This window comes from Cercospora kikuchii, assembly GCF_019650295.1.
Source record: "Cercospora kikuchii DNA, contig_00004, whole genome shotgun sequence".
Lineage (NCBI taxonomy): Eukaryota > Fungi > Ascomycota > Dothideomycetes > Mycosphaerellales > Mycosphaerellaceae > Cercospora > Cercospora kikuchii.
In genome coordinates this window covers 2,173,443-2,191,038 of record NW_025408585.1, presented here as the reverse complement: position 1 = coordinate 2,191,038, position 17,596 = coordinate 2,173,443, and the positions used below count along the sequence as shown (strand labels likewise).

At 51.3% G+C, this 17,596-nt stretch overlaps 3 protein-coding genes across 3 annotated transcripts; 1 reads left to right on the top strand and 2 right to left on the bottom strand.

The window, feature by feature from the left end:
• Nucleotides 1-509: 509 nt before the first annotated feature.
• Nucleotides 510-4,195, top strand: CKM354_000709900 (trifunctional dihydropteroate synthetase/dihydrohydroxymethylpterin pyrophosphokinase/dihydroneopterin aldolase FOL1; the record flags this gene model as incomplete). Its single annotated transcript, XM_044802439.1, has 5 exons — nucleotides 510-886; nucleotides 936-1,844; nucleotides 1,895-2,774; nucleotides 2,822-3,030; nucleotides 3,079-4,195. The coding sequence occupies 5 exons, from the start codon at nucleotides 510-512 to the stop codon at nucleotides 4,193-4,195; spliced, it is 3,492 nt and encodes a 1,163-aa protein (XP_044658374.1).
• Nucleotides 4,196-4,516: 321 nt separating this feature from the next.
• On the bottom strand, nucleotides 4,517-7,274 carry CKM354_000709800 (uncharacterized protein; the record flags this gene model as incomplete). Its single annotated transcript, XM_044802438.1, has 7 exons — nucleotides 4,517-4,855; nucleotides 4,923-5,212; nucleotides 5,268-5,445; nucleotides 5,508-5,771; nucleotides 5,832-6,113; nucleotides 6,199-6,876; nucleotides 6,969-7,274. 7 exons carry the CDS (start codon nucleotides 7,272-7,274, stop codon nucleotides 4,517-4,519), a joined length of 2,337 nt encoding a protein of 778 aa, XP_044658373.1.
• Nucleotides 7,275-15,793: 8,519 nt separating this feature from the next.
• Nucleotides 15,794-17,560, bottom strand: CKM354_000709700 (uncharacterized protein; the record flags this gene model as incomplete). Its single annotated transcript, XM_044802437.1, has 1 exon — nucleotides 15,794-17,560. The coding sequence occupies one exon, from the start codon at nucleotides 17,558-17,560 to the stop codon at nucleotides 15,794-15,796; it is 1,767 nt and encodes a 588-aa protein (XP_044658372.1).
• Nucleotides 17,561-17,596: the final 36 nt, after the last annotated feature.

The window sequence follows — 17,596 nt, the reverse complement described above, 5'->3', positions numbered from 1 at the left end:
GATGTTGCAGCTCGGCACAGGACTCGCTCCTCTCAGCGCCAGATGCCGAGGTCCGCTACCTGCCGACCACCTCGACTGGCTGCTCGTCGCTGCGGCAGCGACCAGCGACAACTCGCCGTGTCTGAGTCGGCTGTGCCTGCCTGGGCGCACGACAGACCACTACAGCCAAGATCATCGTCTTCACAGGTGCGTGGACTGAATGCTGCAGACCAGCCTTTGTTTGGCTCTTCGGACCACAATGACGACGCCGAAGACCCTGGCCGCCTGCTCCTGGTCGAGGCGCTTGTGAAAGTGTGGAGGCCGTCGGAGCCTCCGAAACATTTCGCCGACGACACTGGAGCACTTGGCCAGGTCTGCTGCGCTGCGCGATGCACATATCCGACATGGCCTCACCTCCGCCCCGCGAACACAACATGAAGCACGCAGCCAGAGCATGTCACGCAGACGCGTGAGCTGTCGGAAGTCAGACTGCCGCGTGCGTGGGACTCGGACCTCAGGCGCCGTGCAAAATGTGGTCTCGCAGTTTGCTGAAGCCATTGCCCAGGCTATGTCGAGCTTGGGGGTCAGTGAAACCGCGCTCCTTTGCGCACTGCGCCCGTTCGCTGAATGAGATTGGGAGTATACGTCCTACTGAACATTTGTCTTCTCTCGAAAATGCCCATTCGAGAGCACTCGGCTTCAGCAATGACAACTTGCATCCACTCGAAGACGACAATGCTCTTCGTGGGATCTCGTCATCGGGCCCAGCCTCAAGTGAGGCTTCACCTGATGATAGTCACCCTCCTGATTCGCCTCAAGCTCACGAGATTCGCCCTGATGTGCAAGCCGAGGAGACTGGCTTCGAAGCCATGGGGAACGATGACTTTTCATACACCATGTTCAAACCGTAGGCTACACGGCCCCTTGGTAATCAGCCCAGCGCTAACATATCGCAGTTGCGATGCATCTCGTGCGACCACAGGCGTTGAACGTTACAAGCTAAGCATTCGCCTTCCTGGAGGCGGCATACTCCGTGGACCCACCTCCCACGCGCAACGTGTCCAAGTGGCGCGCATGCTTGATCATGAACTCCAGCAATCGAGTGCATCCGGTCTAGGCGCCCTGATTATGGCTGTTCGCGCGGTGAGCAACAATTTGCCGGACGGCCAACAACTATCCTTTGTCTCTAAGGGCCAGGGCGATATTACGCTGAGCGCCGGCAATCCAGCACTTTCCGTCCAAGCGTGCTTTCGAGGCTTCGAATCCTTGCTCCGAGACACCCTCTTGGACGGGATGTTGCGAGTTCACGTGTATGCCAAGTGCAGCGAAATGAGTCCGACAGCTTGTCGTGGTCAGTCCTTCCCTGTTCACTTGGATTTAGCATATCTCGAAGGCACTACCAAGATGGTGATCCAGCGCATCAGTGATGCTATGAGCTTCGATGAGCGAGAGAGCTTCGCGCAGACGATCGCTCAGAGTCTGCTGCGTGTTTTAAGGTTTCGCACGCCTGGTCTCGATATCGACCGCATTCGAGTGAAAGCTTATTCTTCCATTAAGAAGAAATCAATCCTGCACGTTAATGCTCGCTGGGGAAATGCCGAGAGCGGCATGCCAGCTGAGTGCGATCGACTTTCTCATCCAGTCGAGCTCGATGTGGAAGAATACCCGACAGATCAAACGACGGATAAGCGAGACAATGATCAAACCCGGGAAGAGCACAGCAAGTTTTTCAACAAGATCACAGAGCCCAGAATCTCCAACCCCGAGCCAAAACATGAAGAGATTTCCCCTGATGCCCGTCCCCTCCAGCTCGCGTCGGCGCCTCCAGATGGTAGGGAGGTCCAGTTCGTCTCCGCAAAGATACAGTGAGTGACGCCAAGCTTCAACAACATAGCTCGAGACTGACAATGACTAGAACTGAGTCACTACGCCGTTTTGGAATGTCACACTATCGCGTTTCACTGAGGTGGCCATCTGTACCCGATCTGCCCCGGGACCGTCTCACACAAGACCTTGTTGTGCAAGCTACAGAGCTTGCTATCAAGGAGGCTCCAGGAAAAGACCTTATGGCACTGAGCCACGCGGTACAATCGTTGCTGGGGTCCATTCCATATTGTTCGTCGGCCGTACTACAAGTTTCTGACGTGGCTCATGCCAGTCAACGCGGAGCAGAAGGACAACCTCGCCACTCAACTTTCGCGCTTAGGACAACTCCATGGGGAAAGTGGCAACGTCTGTGGGACTTTTCGATGCTTGCTGTGCCATTCTCGACCACACGCATCGCAGACACCGCATCGCATCAGACTGGCGAGATGGATGTGAAGTTCAGCTTTAGTGGACAGCCTCCTGCCTCTAGTACGGGCCGTGAATGCCTTGAAGAACAACGTGACGGTATGACAGTTGCTGTAGTGGAGCATCTTAGACCAGTGATTGCAGAAGGTGCCCAAATATCGTGGCGAGAGCTTGCAGACGAATGCGCGGCGGCACTATCTGGCGCACGGTTACCGCTGAAGAGGTTATCGTCTCTTGACTATGTGTCAATTGAGCTTTCCAGAAGTTCGAAACATGGCAGTGGTCGCAGGACGCCCCTGGGTGCTGGGAATTCGTCTACAAATAAGCGCTCCGCAATGATAGCGTTGGGTAGTAATGTTGGAGACCGCATTGAGAATATCGAAGCTGCCTGTCGACACCTTGACGCGGATCCGGACATCGAGATAGAATTAACAAGCGCGCTTTACGAGACCAAGGCAATGTACGTGGAGGAACAAGCGGCCTTCCTGAATGGCATGAGTAGGGTACGTGAACATGAATGCTTCTACGATGATATTACTGACGTCTCTAGATCCGTACTAACCTTCCACCCCTGAAACTCTTGGACCGACTTCAGAGTATCGAGAACGAATTAGGGCGCGTGAAGCTGATCGATAAAGGACCACGAAACATCGATCTGGACATCGCAACGTACGCGCATAGTCGCGTCGACTCGGAGCGTCTCTCAATTCCCCATAAATTGATGCTTGAGCGAGAATTCGTTCTGCGGCCCTACTGCGAGTAAGTGCGTTCCTCTCCTACGGCAGACATCAGCTGACCAGATCCGAGCATTCATGCGGACTACGTACATCCCAAGACAAGCAGACGTATGTCTCAACATCTGGCAGAGCTGACAACTGCCGGAAGCACTATGTATGCGCTCGCGCCTTTAGCGCCGCAATGCGAGCCATTACGAGCGCTTGAACCTGCGCGTCGTACATTGGTGATGTCAATTCTGAACGTTACCCCCGATTCCTTCTCCGATGGAGGATCAAACGAGCCGACCGATCTCGATGCCCTAAGGAGAACAGTCAATGCACACATCTCTGCCGGAGCCACCATTATTGACATAGGGGGGCAGTCGTCCCGTCCAAATGCACCAGACGTGAGCCCTGAACAGGAAATATCTCGGATACTGCCAGCGATCGAGGTCATCAAGTCGATGCCAGAGGCTAAGCACATCACTATCAGCGTCGATACGTACCGGGCTGCTGTCGCTGAAGCAGCAATACATGCTGGGGCTCACATCATTAATGACATCTCGGCTGGGCTCCTGGACGATGAAATGCTGCCAACTGTAGCCCGTCTGGGCTGTACTTATGTCATGATGCACATGCGTGGCACACCAGCTACGATGCAAAGTGCGGAAAATACCATGTACCCGGAAGGGCTCATAACAACGATTGCGATTGAATTGCAGAGAAGACTCAAAATAGCACAACAGGCAGGTATACGGCGGTGGCGCATCATCCTTGACCCTGGCGTAGGTTTCGCAAAGACCGCGGAGCAGAACGCGGAGCTGTTGGGTCGTTTTGGAGAATTGAGAAATCATCCAAGATTGAGAAGTTTTCCTTGGCTTGTAGGCTCGAGTCGGAAAGGTTTCATTGGAAAGTTTACCGGTGCAGAGGATCCCAAGGACCGGGTGGAAGGTACAGCAGCTACAGTCACAGCTGCCATCGCTGGCGGAGCGGAGATTGTAAGAGTGCATGATGTGGAGGAAATGTCGAGAGTCGTGAAGATGGCGGATGCGATGTATAGGAGAGCACCGTCTGAGCTCAAGGGTGTGAGGGAAGCGGAAGATGATGGACAGGAAGAATGTGAGAGTGAAGCTCGCGATGAAGAAGAGATGGACGATGATGAGGAGACGAAGACAGAGACAGAGGCGCAGGACGAGGAGCAAAAATAGTTCTCAGAGCATGTCTGGCATCTTTATTTGCACAGACCGGAGCATAGAAGCATGGCGAGGGCGCAGGGCATTTTATACATGTGTGCAAGTATGGAATCGTAGCATTCACATAACTTGCTAGAGGGCGAATCACCGCCATGGAAGCGGAGAAGAGCATCAAAATCACAGTACAACGGAGTGACTGTGTCGATGACAGGCCGGATGTACACACGTGATGGAGTAAGCAGCTTTCAAGCCCAAACACTGATTCGCTTCGGCACCACCAAATGCCATCATAATCCCAGCATCACCCACCCGTCCCATCACCCCATCCCACCCAATCTACTCCGCAACAGGACAATGATCATAATTCCCACCTGCATTATTCCCCCACCAAGTCGGAAACGGATGCGATTTCCCTCCTGCCCCAAACACCGCAAATGAAAGTATGAACAACGCAAACAATGCCCCACCATCAAAAGCTCCCGTCACAAGGTACGAGAAATTCTTGAAAAATTTCGGCCGGTAGTTGCGGAGGAAGTATTGCACGAAGAAACCTGAGAGGATTTGACTGAAAATTACGCAGGTTTGGGAGGCGTTGTAGGGGATGAAACCGGCGTATTGGATGAATTGGGGGAGGTTGAGGGAGGAGGTGGAGATGTTGTGGATGCGGGGGATGAACTGTAGCATGCGTTGTTAGTATTGGTGAGTGAGGTTCGATTGGGGGTTTGGAGGGATTGTGACTGACATGGACGAAGATTCGGTGGAGTACGACAGCGGCGGCTCCGAGGGCGATTGCTACTGTGACCATGTAATATCGGCCTCCGGATTTGTAGAGGTATTCGGATAGAGCCCAGGAAGCCGCATTCGTGTTGTAGGATTGGATGTAGGCACCGCTCCAGGTAGAGTCGCCGTTTCCGTTGACGAGGAGATCTTCTTGGCTTGTTACGATTGAGATCATGACGGCGTAGTTAATGAAACCGCCGAAGACGGTTCCCCAGATTTGTGTGAGGAACATCACTCGGGGAGGAATTTTGACTGTAAAGTATGTAAGCATTGGTCTTGGACGAAAAAGAACCGAGATTCGACTCACGATACTCGCCCATCTTGAGGTCGTTGGATAGGTTGACGGTGTTGATGATCAAGTTGTGCGACCATGCTGCGAAATACATGTTTCCTATTGGGCGACCAGGGAGCACGAAACCGGCAATCATTTTCGACAGATTGTTAGTGGCAATGCCGTTGCCATACCGGGAATAAAGGATGGTGCTCTGCAAGGCGAGCTGTGTTAGTGTCGTATCAGATATTGCCACAGTCTCAGATGTGGACTCACAATGGGAGCAATGATCACGGCCGTCAGCAGTGACACCAAATACGCCCAAAAGGGCAAAGTGATGTTCTCCTTCACGACAACGATAGTACCAAGCACGAAACTGCCCACGAGAACAACGCCATACCACCACCACGGACATTCCTTGTAGTGCTTTGCCATGTGCTGGTGATGGCGGTCGCCGGAAATGTCTGTCCGCGACTCCTTGTACGCTTGCACGATATCGCCTCCCCAGAACAGGGCGACGTGGGTAATGAGTGCGCCAATCTGAACCAGAGGTCAGCTATGCGAAATTGTATCAAGACAATGGTGAACGCTAGCACATACCGCAGCATTTGCCATGAACACAGCATACGCGAAACTGCCCGCCAACCTGGGCAGACCCTGTTCAGCAAGGACTGCTTTGTCGAGTATGCCATTTTTGAAGACCTTCGAAATGGGATAGCTGGATCCGTCGGCAGATCGTAAGGTTGTAGACATGAACGGCAAAGACTTGGCGTCCCAAATATTCGCGTACCAAATAATGATCATCATAATAAAGCAGGTGAAGAAACCGACTGCGGCATTTGCTTGTAACTTCAATGGTAGCGATGTTTGGTAGGATGTAATCTGCGGACATCATCCTCAGCGTTAGCTATTAGGAGCAAGGGACAAAGGTAGCCCCGACGGGTGGACCGATTGCCCATAAACTTACATATTGCCAGTCAAATGACAGACTGAACAGTCCCAAGCCCTCGTTGTTAGTCGCGCCACCAAAGAACCTGGTCAAAGTCTCGGCCTTAGATCCCGTAGCACGCATTGCAGCCAAGCACGGGATCGAGACCGAATTGAGCCAGGGGAAAATGTACGACGGGAGGAACTCGTAGAAGAACATGCCCACGAAGCTGTACCAAAACCAGCGAAGAGGCTTCGAGCTCTTAACTTCTTGCCAGTGTAGACCTTGCAATGTCTTCACGGTGGGCAGCGTACCCCAGTACACCGCTTCAACATGGTACACGGCAATGGGCCGGAACAATCCAGTGAGACCGTACCCGAAGAGACCGATTGAAATGATGCTCAGGATGACTGTGGCAGCACTGATGGGTAGGTCATAAAACAGCTTTTGTGCGGCGAATATGGTGCAAGTCGCGGAAGCGTTAGAGGCAGCCGTGGCAGTGATGGCGGCAATTGCATGTTCTTTTAATGTCCACGGGCCGTAATTGAAGAAGCAAAGCACGCTTAGCCAGAGTGGACGCTTGCCTTGACCTCCTCGTGCTTTCCATCGTGCCTCGTATATATCGCCGCGTGGTAGGAACATGGCCCAGGCTCCGCCAGCGAAATAGGCTATCAGCACGATGAAGGTGCCTTGGATGGTGACAACGGTAGGTTTGAACTGATTGCGGGATAAATATCGTCAGTATCGCCGTGCTTCTCGCACAATAGGAGTTCGCATCTCTGTTCGGACGATGTTGACAGCACACTCACATGATAGATCTGGGTCATGACAGCCTGGAAAGCTGACAGTGCCGTGGCCAAGAACATGCTGCGGAACGTCAAAGGGTTCTCGAAATCATCCCTCATTGGCAGTAAGTGGACAGCTGCGTCGGATGCGGTCGCGATGACCACATCGTCTCTCTCCTCCTCGCCGTCTTCGGGTTGAGTGACGGTCGGGTGTCCATCCTTGATATCAGATTCGCGGGACAGCGCATCGTCTGCTGGCAATACAGCATGGTCGGGCAGCTTGGAGGCAGAAAAGAGCGCCCCATCGGGGTCGACATGACTCTTTTCCATGGTTGTTGTCGGTGATCACAGAAGTGGTGTGTTCCGATCACATCTGGAACTTGTTGTACTGAATCGCGGGCTGGCGCTCGAGATGCAAAATGTAAAACGTCGAACAGTGCGAGTGTGCCACATCTCAGCGAAGCCATGGCGCGCAAGATATATAAGACGCCTAGCATCCCATCAAGCCTGCTTGGCCAGAATCTTAACCTCCGTGCAAGACCGAGATGCCACGCGACAGCGGGGCAAGTGTGGGACGGAAAAGCCTCAACGCAGGTTGATTTCCCGATATTTGGAGCATGCCCTACAATACACTAGGTCCGTCTCGGCAGGTGTCCAGATGGCGTCTTCACTCGGAGAAGAAAATGTCAGATAGCACGATATATGCTAGCCATTTCGTGATGGTCCACCTTCCCGAAGACTTGCCACTTACACGAAGTTTCACTAATCATTCTCCGGGCTGGACCATTCTTGAGGCTCTGTTCTCATGGCAGAAGCTGCGATAATCTGGGCTCAAAAGTGATGGAAAGCCTGTGGCTCCGTAGTCGAGCTTGTTGCGTCGAAGAACGAAAGGATTGTGGCAGAGGGAGACTTGGAGTCCTGCTCAAAAGTGGTGGGATGGTTTGGACCACCGGATATCCTTTTCATCGTGAGATCGCGTGCGTGCAGGGGTCCATTGCGCAAACTTGTTGGGCTAGTAAGTCGAGAACATCGACAGCAGATGAGGGTCGACATGATCGTGTTTGTGCCAGAGATGTGGAGTGTCAGTTGAGGAAGGCGCTCGGCATTACATAAGTGATCCTTCCCGCTTCGACTTCAACTCGGACCCTAAACACCCAAAAGACAACAACCCAACCGAAAACGGGAACCCCTGACTCTCACTGCTCCCTGTCCCATGCGCCAAGACAGGCTCGCATCTTTGTCGTGACATACGGTTTCCAAGAAGCATGAAGCACGAACCCAAGCATACAATTATGGCTCATGCACTAGCCGCTGACATTCACTCAATCTTTGGACATAGACAAAACGCTTCGTGGACCTACACGGCTGCTACGCCATGCCGCAGAGCCAAGGCGACATAGTACAAAGCCAGGAGGTTGATTCCGCGAGGAGGATTTGCATATCACGTCCGAGCCTCATGCTCCGAGCGGGTGAACTCGTAGACCCTAAAACGCGTTTGCTCAGTCGTCTCTGTTTCCAGGTTGTGTAATCGTATCATCTTGCACCCAATGGCCAATCGATGCTTGGACCACTCCTAGTCTTCACTCAATCCCAACTAGAACATCACAGCCAAACGATCAGGGACAATCTTTATTGAATGTTTGGCATTCATGGCATTTTTGGGCCTCGTTCCGTGCCTGAATGATAGAGATATTCGGTTCCTATGCACCATCTACATGAGGAAAGATAGCAAGCACTGACAACATTCCAGCAGCCATCGTGGGCGGCCGCCTTTTGACTTTGGCTGGTCGTTCATCGCGTCGCTTTTGCTCAGCAACGAGCATGTGAAATGAACCAAGAGCTATGGACGTCGTGGAACGATCTTCGGGGGCATCCTGATCGGGGGAAGTGTTGCGTGTTTGAAGATCAGTCGGCGCCCAGTTCAAGACAATCGCACTACAGGAATCAAGTGAGTTTATAAAGCACCCATTTGACTCTCGCTCGTTCCAGACTGACCTCTTCTTTACATTGCGTCTAGGGCGGAAGTTATGCTCACTCATCTGGAGAAGAGAGCCGTTGGTATCGGCCTCGAGAAAATGCGCGGTATCGATGGGAACGATATCAGGCGTTGTCCAACAACCAGGGCCTCGTATGCCTGCAAAACCATAACATCGCCACATGCCGTTCCTTTGAAGCCACTTGTACTTCATCAGGACTTCCTGCCCTATAGCTGGCGATTCTTCGATCACTCCGGTATGTCTCATCACAACCCAAGATATAGCTTCCTGCTTCTGTCTGTCGACCATGACCTCACAATCGAGTATTGCAGTACTGAAGGTCGCAGTCTTGATGGATCGCATGTACTGATGAAATTTGTCCCTAGCGTCTGGATCATCACTAACGATTTCGCAATCGACATCGATCCCAAGATGTGTGTAGCTTGGTGATAAGTATCGAGTCACAAACGGAGAGTCCAGTCGTCTGTCGTCGCAGATAGCTATCTTGGCTAAGGTGAGCCACCGTACCCATTCCGCGATCCTAGAATCTACTGAGTCGATGCTCTGATTAGCGAGAAGTAAAAGTCGATCAAAAAGGAGACCTTGCGAGGCTACCTTCATCTTGAAGCTTAGGCGCAGCCGGTTCCTTGTGTATACGAAACATCTCGTTATGCTGCACGCAGACACAGCTTAGTCCCGATTCGGTGCACTGCTTGCACCTTGGACCTCTCACGTTGTGTTGAGCATCTCGAGTGGACTCCTGCGCATCGACCGTAGCCTTCTCTTGTGAGGCTGTCGCCACCGTGGATTTATAATCGGAAGTGTTTAGAGTACGCAATGAGCACTAAGACGTGGTTTTTGGAATGTAAAAATCCATTGGACACATGGAGCCAAAAGAAGTTGCTGGTTGATACGAAGCGAAGGCATAGAGACCTCGACTTTAATTTCTGCTTGCGTATTCGTTTAGCGCATCCTGTACCTTCATTTGCTCGCGTAGATACCATAGTGGTGAAAATCCATACAAGAGCAAACGACTAGTTTCAATACATTCGCAACATCGAAGCTGATTCGTCACTATCATTTATCTCATGACTCGTGACGCTTCTATCGGCCGCAAGAAGTTGCAGCTTCCAATGGATATTTCTTGAGGCATGAGGCGCCAAGTAAGCCGGTGGCAGGGTACCCCAAGCATCGCTCACTCACGCACGCTACAGCCCCTCGCATACATACGGAGATCGGATAGCAGGGTACGTATCGATTCCTAGGCATATGTAACCTTCCTGACAGCCCATCCAGAGCAACTTTGCCCGGAACTTATTCGCAAAGACACCTACAATTCCTTGCGACACTCGTCAATTGAGTCGATATCGAGCAACACTGAACAACGAGCCCCCTGAAACAATCTGCGACTAAACACGACTGGCACTCGCAAAGGCGGGCAATTGTAGAGACATTCGGGGATTCCTTCTTGAACAGGAAAACACAGATATTGCGCCGTAAGTACAGTTCGGCTGGAGATCGCGGCATGTTCAGGATTCGAAGTCGCTAGGGATCCTGGCCCGAGCATGTGTTGAGAACCGCAAGATGTCGGATAAATAGCGTATGAACTTGGCATAGCATCGCTCGAGCCTGATGTGAACCATAGCGTTGCCCAAAATGGATTTCCCCTCATCCCGACTATGCCATCCATTGCGGAGAAACCAGGCATGGAGGTGACAAAGACACTACCAGAGACAAATTATCCCTGCTTCTGCTGACTTATGACTCGAATTCACGCCCTATAGGGCCAGGGCTTGCGCCACTGGAAAGTTGGTAATCTCAGTCGCTATGTGAAATGTTATTGTAGGACCGACCATGATTTTCATGGACGGACAAGCGGATAATGCGTCGTATCAAGACGGGACGTTGTGCCACGGCTTCGACCGTTCAAGGACAAACTGCGGGCACCCAACATTCCAGCATGATAAGACGACGCAGGCATACGACTCAGTAGCGGAAGGAAAAAGCTGAGATTCACATCATGCGTACACACCGCCTGCCATTTTGATGTTTGCCAATTTCTTCATTTCGAGAGTGGAGGTAATACGACCCGCGGTAGAGGAAAGTGGGGTGCAGCGTGCAATGTGTTAGTTCATATTCATGGTCAGGGGTAGCACAGCTATCTATCTCTGTCTGGATTGAGGGAAGGGCACTAATTGGATTTGAGTCGGCGAGATGCTCCTTGGCACAAAAATGCATAACTGGCATTACACCTGGGCTAATCACTGGTGGCAAGCTGCTAACGCAATGTCAACAACCATGCACGCGAATGATAAATGAGTTCCGACATTGGCAACGACTCTCGTCTCTCAGGTCGAATGCCAGTACAGCGTCGTACCCCTGAGTGGCCTTGCCATCCAGACGACACCCAATGCCTTGCCCATTTACAAAGCATCACATGGGATATTACAAACGAGCCCGCTTTGAGAGGCAGGATCTACCTGCCATAAGATGTTGAAAGTGCCCTAATTGTTCGAACTCCATAGCATCCCGGTCTAGTTTTGCCCTAAGATAAAAGTGCCAAGAGCTCTGAAAATAGAGAAAGGTTGACGATCATATTCGGGCCATCTGGGCCAGTCTTGGTCTTCCTGGGCCTGCCAATACCTCGCAGCTATAATCATACTCCGTAGTGTTGCGTCCAATGCAAGAGGTTCAGAAAGCATTGTGCGTGAATTCGACCAGCCTTTGATTTCCATTTTCCTGGACCGAGACTATGATTGAGGCGACGATGCCCAGTGATTCTTTTCGTAGGAAATACATCTGAACGGCGATTCAGTTGATTCGGCGAAGGTACTTTAAAACGATACCGCAAGGGGTGCATCATCCCTGCGCCATCAATACTCAGGCCACCAGCAACGACGGTCTCGCCGATGTGCTTGCTGGCCATTTGGATCGTAAACCGGATGCAACTCCGGCTCAAATGGATTCCATCTTCGTGGTATCGTTCCAAGCTTTTCTGCCCTACCGTCTGAGATGCAGCACACGGATCATGTCTCCTCGTTCGAGCAAGCGCTTCACAGCCTTTGGCTCCGTCCAGCAATGACCTCTTAAAAGGGGAAGATAGACTTCATTCATGCGTGAAATTTACACGCGGCAGCGCACGGATTCGTCCAGTAAGAACTTTCACAGGTCAACGCGTCAGACGACTCAACTGTCAACATAGCTGCACGTCGACAAGTCGCCATGAGTTCTAGGCAATCCAGAGCACCAATTTGACCGCATCACAACTTCTCAGGCTCTTGCGAACTTCATAAGTAAGATCAAGGAGAACAAAAAGATATCTAAATCTATAAGTTCAGCGGATTGAAACTACATGTCGACACCCAACATGCCAGGTCACTGCAACGAAGCAAGGTCAAGCATCTCCGGGCTGTCCACATCCAGGTATCGCGCTGGCTGACATTTTCTGTTGGCGGCGCGTCTCTGCCCCCTTCCAGACTCTCGCTAAAGCAGGTACTGATGCTGGTCACACGTTGGTCTCTGTGTCTAGGATCAACTATAGCCCCTGACATCGGCCTTGTTGTCAATGACCGTCTTCTTGCATACTTCAAGAGTGCTCGTCTACATAAGACTGGTGGGCCCTCGCTGGAAACGTACATGTTTCACCACCAAGACTCGTCGAAACAGGATACAAGATCACTTGCCTTTACCTCCACTCCATCTACCTCGAGCGCAAAGTCACTTCTGAAACTCCCTGGCCAGTATGCGTCCATTACACATCATGCTCCTCACCGGAGTCATGGGTATGGTGTGTGCACAGGAGCAAGTTACGTGCGACTACGACTCCGATGTAAGCAGCCTTTGTCGCAGCCCAGAAAATCATTGCTAACACACTTGGTAGTGTTCGGGCTTCCTGCAGTGCTGCGATGGAATTTGTCACCAGTTCAGCTTTTGCTGCGAGGCTGGTGAGGATGTGAGTCTTATACTCCCCGAAGAGCTCCTTACTTCGCTGATACCCGCGTAGTGCGATGGGATCAATGATCCTTGTAGTTATGTAAGCTGCACGATCCATTGTTGATAACCGACCATTGCTAAATTGTCTCCAGTGTGACCCGGAATTGGAAGTATGCTGCAACGCATCGAAGAGCGGCCGTTACTCGGGAAGGTATTGCGATGCTTCTACACCAAACTGCTGCAGACGTGGAGGTCCATAAGTACGATGGCTACGCAGGCGTGCCATAGCTGTGGCTGTTGGGTGTTTTCGATCACAGCATACGGTCTATCCGACACGCTGCAGACTGCCTGCTGCAATCGGTCAATTGATAAATCAGGTAATTGCTCGGTTGAATACATTGGAATTCTTACACACAAGCCGTTTTCAAGGTTTGCCCGATGGAGTGGATCTTATCAGCTCATGCCACCAGTCCTTCGACATTCGATTTGAGTAAACAATGTGACTATGAATCAATGTAAAGGGCGCCATGTCGTTCACACAATACTAGTATCTATGTAATCTGCTAGATTTGTTCTGCAGATCTGACTGCATGTTTCGAACACACTCAAAACGCGCTCGGAATGATATCACGAAAGGACCAGGGGCGTAAATTTATCTCAAGATGCTTACAATTGTGAAGGGATGTGGTGTGATAACAGCATGAATAGAAATAGAAATGTTTCTCCGATTTATGGTATTCCGGGACGAACGAGTGCTGTGATCCGGCGATGGTTCAGGGAGCGGTGCGACATCGACGACCGACTTTGCCCGGGCTGTGGAAGAAGCAGCATACAGTTTGGACAGTTCCCTGGGATTGAAGTGATTAATCAAGATGAGAGCAAGTCTGGTCTGGCCTGCCCAAGGTTTGGGTTTTTGGTGGCAACTCTCGCGTGGGCCGTACCTTATCGGGCCAAGCATTAGGTATAAATCCGAGTGGGATCAGATCAGATCGTATTCAGAAACCTGGTGCATTTGTGTCTCGAAATCGCGACTAGCATTCCTTGGCTTCATACTCCACCTAAGAATATGGCTGACGATGGTCGTGGTGACCGTCGTATCAGTCGTACCGGCGTAGACGACCGACTTGAAGAGGATAGATAAAAGTATGGAAAGTCCAGGCAGGTCGAAGTAGATCATCGCTTCGATCCGTATCACACAACTCCTTCTCGCGTACGAATCGTCTTCAGAAAGATTTGTCCAGCAAATTCGATCACGACGCTAGCAAAGAGTACCTACGACAAGGAGCTATCATGAAGCACATCATTGCAAGCGTCGCGATTGGGCTAGCCACACTTCCAAGCGTTCTTGCATGGTGCTGCCATGCAGACACTAAAGAGCAAACTGCCAAATACAGTCAAATCTGCTACGATGCCGATCCCGATTTTCCAGTCGGATATTGCGTACGTTATCAGAGCAGCAACAAGGTGATCATATGCAGACACTGATTGATTTAGTGTCTGAAGGGCAAGAATATGCATAGCTGCACCGCCAATACGGTCTACACTATCTACAAAGAGTAAGCATCGATCTTTCCCAGATACCTATGTACTGGAGAACTGTTCCAGAGTATCTGCTAATCTTTGGGACTTTCAGCCCAAAGGGATCTTTCCTCCAGCTTCCGAGTGGATGCCAAAACCCAGAGGGAGCTAGTACGTTCGCTATGCCGTACTGCACCTCATGTAAAATGTCTGCTTACTTTGGCACACTTAGTTACTTGTCAATACCTCCATTAGTTAGCACAGTACGGTCACAAGCTGCTTTGAAGTGAATATTACAATGTGCTACGATGATCATAGATAACGCTCTTTACGTAAATCAAACCACAGTCGTGGCACCTCAGTTCCCCGACTTCAGGTCAAACCAATCACAATCGTACTGCTAAGCAAGTGATTGGTGACACCATCATCAGATCGCTGAGTGCAACATCCTCCGGCCCCTTCATCGTCGGTACCCCATTGCCAGCTCGTTTGGTGCAAGTCGTTACAGACAATACAACAGAGTGTGCTTCGATCAAACTGGCTCATCGAATTGCTGTCTAGGCAAGGTATATAATGTATGCTGACAACGGAATATGCATCGCTTGGTGTTCATTCGAAAAGCGATCGTTCACATCGATCCAATCGGGCGCGTGGTCTAGTGGTATGATTCTTCCTTAGCATTTGTCAGCAACGATAAGGTGTGGAAGAGGTCCTGGGTTCAATTCCCAGCGCGTCCAATCTTTTGCCGTGTATAGGCACAGTCGAGGCGTGGTTGTGTTCTTTTTGCCGTTAGGGAAGGTGAGAAGTGAACGATAGTTGCAGCCGACCATGTTTCCAGGTGCAACGGATTTTCGTTTGCTGTGAGGAGTCTACATCTCTTGCAACATCGTACGTCCGTCGAGAATACGTCCAATTGCGTTGTGCTACTTGCAGGACGTTGTTGGGAAGTCGGGGACAGGGCGAAGCTCGAAGTGAAATTTTTGGGCTTGCCAAGCATTCTTGCAGCGAGCCACATAGCAACCCCATCGATTTGATAGGCCGGAATCAATGTCTTCTGGTAGTCTGCTTCTATCGACTTGATGTTGTCTAGTAATTCATCGTGATATTGCTTCGTTGTGTTCTGCAGGCCATCAGGTGAAGTCGTCGAAATGCCAAGCCTACAACTTTGGTTCCGAGACATCCGCTTTCGACGTGCTTTCGTATCCTGCAATCGATATACTCGAGATTGGTGTGAGATCGCGACCATCAACGATGCCAGACTGCGAACAAGAAGCCAGCGTCTATGTTGCTGCACCAGTATTTGCAAGGAATTCACGCTTCAGCGCGTGCAAGTGCAGAAGGCATGCCAACAATTCATTCCCATCATTTTCAGCGTAGAAGCATATAGACATTACCCACTACCCGACAGCCAAGTCCACCGACCTATGCTCTGGCAGCCTCAGCCTCTGCTTGCTGCTTCTCCATGTCTTCGATGAATCGTTCCCATATTTCAATATTGCCCTGAAAGAATCTGATGTTGGCATCGGCCAGTCCACCCAGCTCATCTCGAAACTCAATAGCTTTGATGCGTTCAAAGTCACCAACTTCCTTCACGACCTCCTCATCGAATGCTTCGCTAGTCTTCTTCGCAGCCTCCACTTCTGTTGTGAGTCGTGAAATTTGCACTTCAAGCTTCCGCTGTCTTTCGCGTCGAGATTGTTCGTGATCCACGCCTCTCACGTCCTCAATCTTTTGCCGCAGAAAGCCAGAAGCACCCATAGAGCCATGACTTGCCAGCGTGTCGCGTTCCTGCGCGGCTTTTTGAAGGTAGTCTGTGAGTGCTTCGAAATCCAGTTGCTTTTGTTCTCGCGTCTTCAGCAGCGACTTGACAGATGTGATATAGGCCTCCATATCTTTGAGAGATCCAAGGTAATCCTGATCAGTGAACTCTTTCAGCCCTTGCCACCCTTCGCTTGTGGCATTGACAGAAGTCGCGAACTTGGTCAATTCATCATTGATGCCTGGCTCAAGTGCTGCCAGTCTCTGGAACTGCTCTGCCAGATCTCGATAGTCGTTTTCCAAGTCGCCTTCTCGTTTCGCAACACGTGCCACAGTTTTGCTCACAGTCCCGAGATCGTCGTCTAATTTGGAAGCTCTCTCGTTGACCTCCTGGAATTTCTTGTCCGTCTTGTGCGGCTTGGTGAAGGCGTTGAGGAAGCTGTCGGTCCAGCTCTCGAGCACACCTCCACTGCCGCCGTCACTGCCACTCATGCCCCGATTCGGCCTTGACTTCATCACGGAATTCCAATCAGTTGATTCCAAAAACAATGTCAAGAGTGTCGCTCTTCGCAGCACTGGATGCCGCGTCAGTCGTGCGAGAAAGCGGTTCAAAGAATATGCACGCCGCGAAGTAAAGTCTGGACCAAAGCGATCGCCTCGCACATACGACATGTTATGTTTATCCGGAAGAGGCGGCACGGCGCATTGCGGATACTCTTTTGCAAGTGTGCGATAGAGGAAGACAAAGTCTGTGAAGCGCCGTCGTACTTTGGTGTGCGAATTTTGATACGACTTGAAGTCGGTTTCGGTCGACACCAGGTAGGAGACATACACTGTTTGCGTGCCTTCGCCTTCCTTCTGAGGACTCCCAACAGTGCATACTAGCCTGCCATGAGCTCCAGGCCCAGCCAGATCTATTGAGTCCGCATTTTCGCCAGCCTGCTGCCACTCGGGATCGTCGTAGTCATTACTGCTCCTTCCAGCTCCGTCCATGTTGTTGCTGCCTGGCTGGGCAGGCGTGGTATTGGAGAATCTGCGATGTGGCCGTCGTTGGTACTTGTTATATCTCTTGCGTAGATTCGAAGTGAGTCCACCTATTACTCCTTCCTCGCTGGGAGAATCGTGTCCGTCGTAGTGCGATTCGGGCAGCTGGTCGTTTTCGATGAGCTCAAAGTCGTCGTCGTCTGCGGCGCTACCAGCTTGCGAGTTGAGGTCGATGACGGAGCTGTGCGCGGACGACACGGGCGAGGCTTCGTATGAATCTATGGTGGGCGGTGTTCTGGCAAAGGGCAGCGACGGGTGCTGGTCGTCCTCGTTGTGATCGTGGGGATTTGTTGGCGTGAGACGATCGTGGGAGCTCCAGACGTTGTCGGGCGGTACGTCAGTGTCGCCGACCCCGGCAACGTGGCTGGCGCCGTCTCGTGAAGACATCGTTGGGTCGGTGCTCTGTGCGGCGAAACATACGAT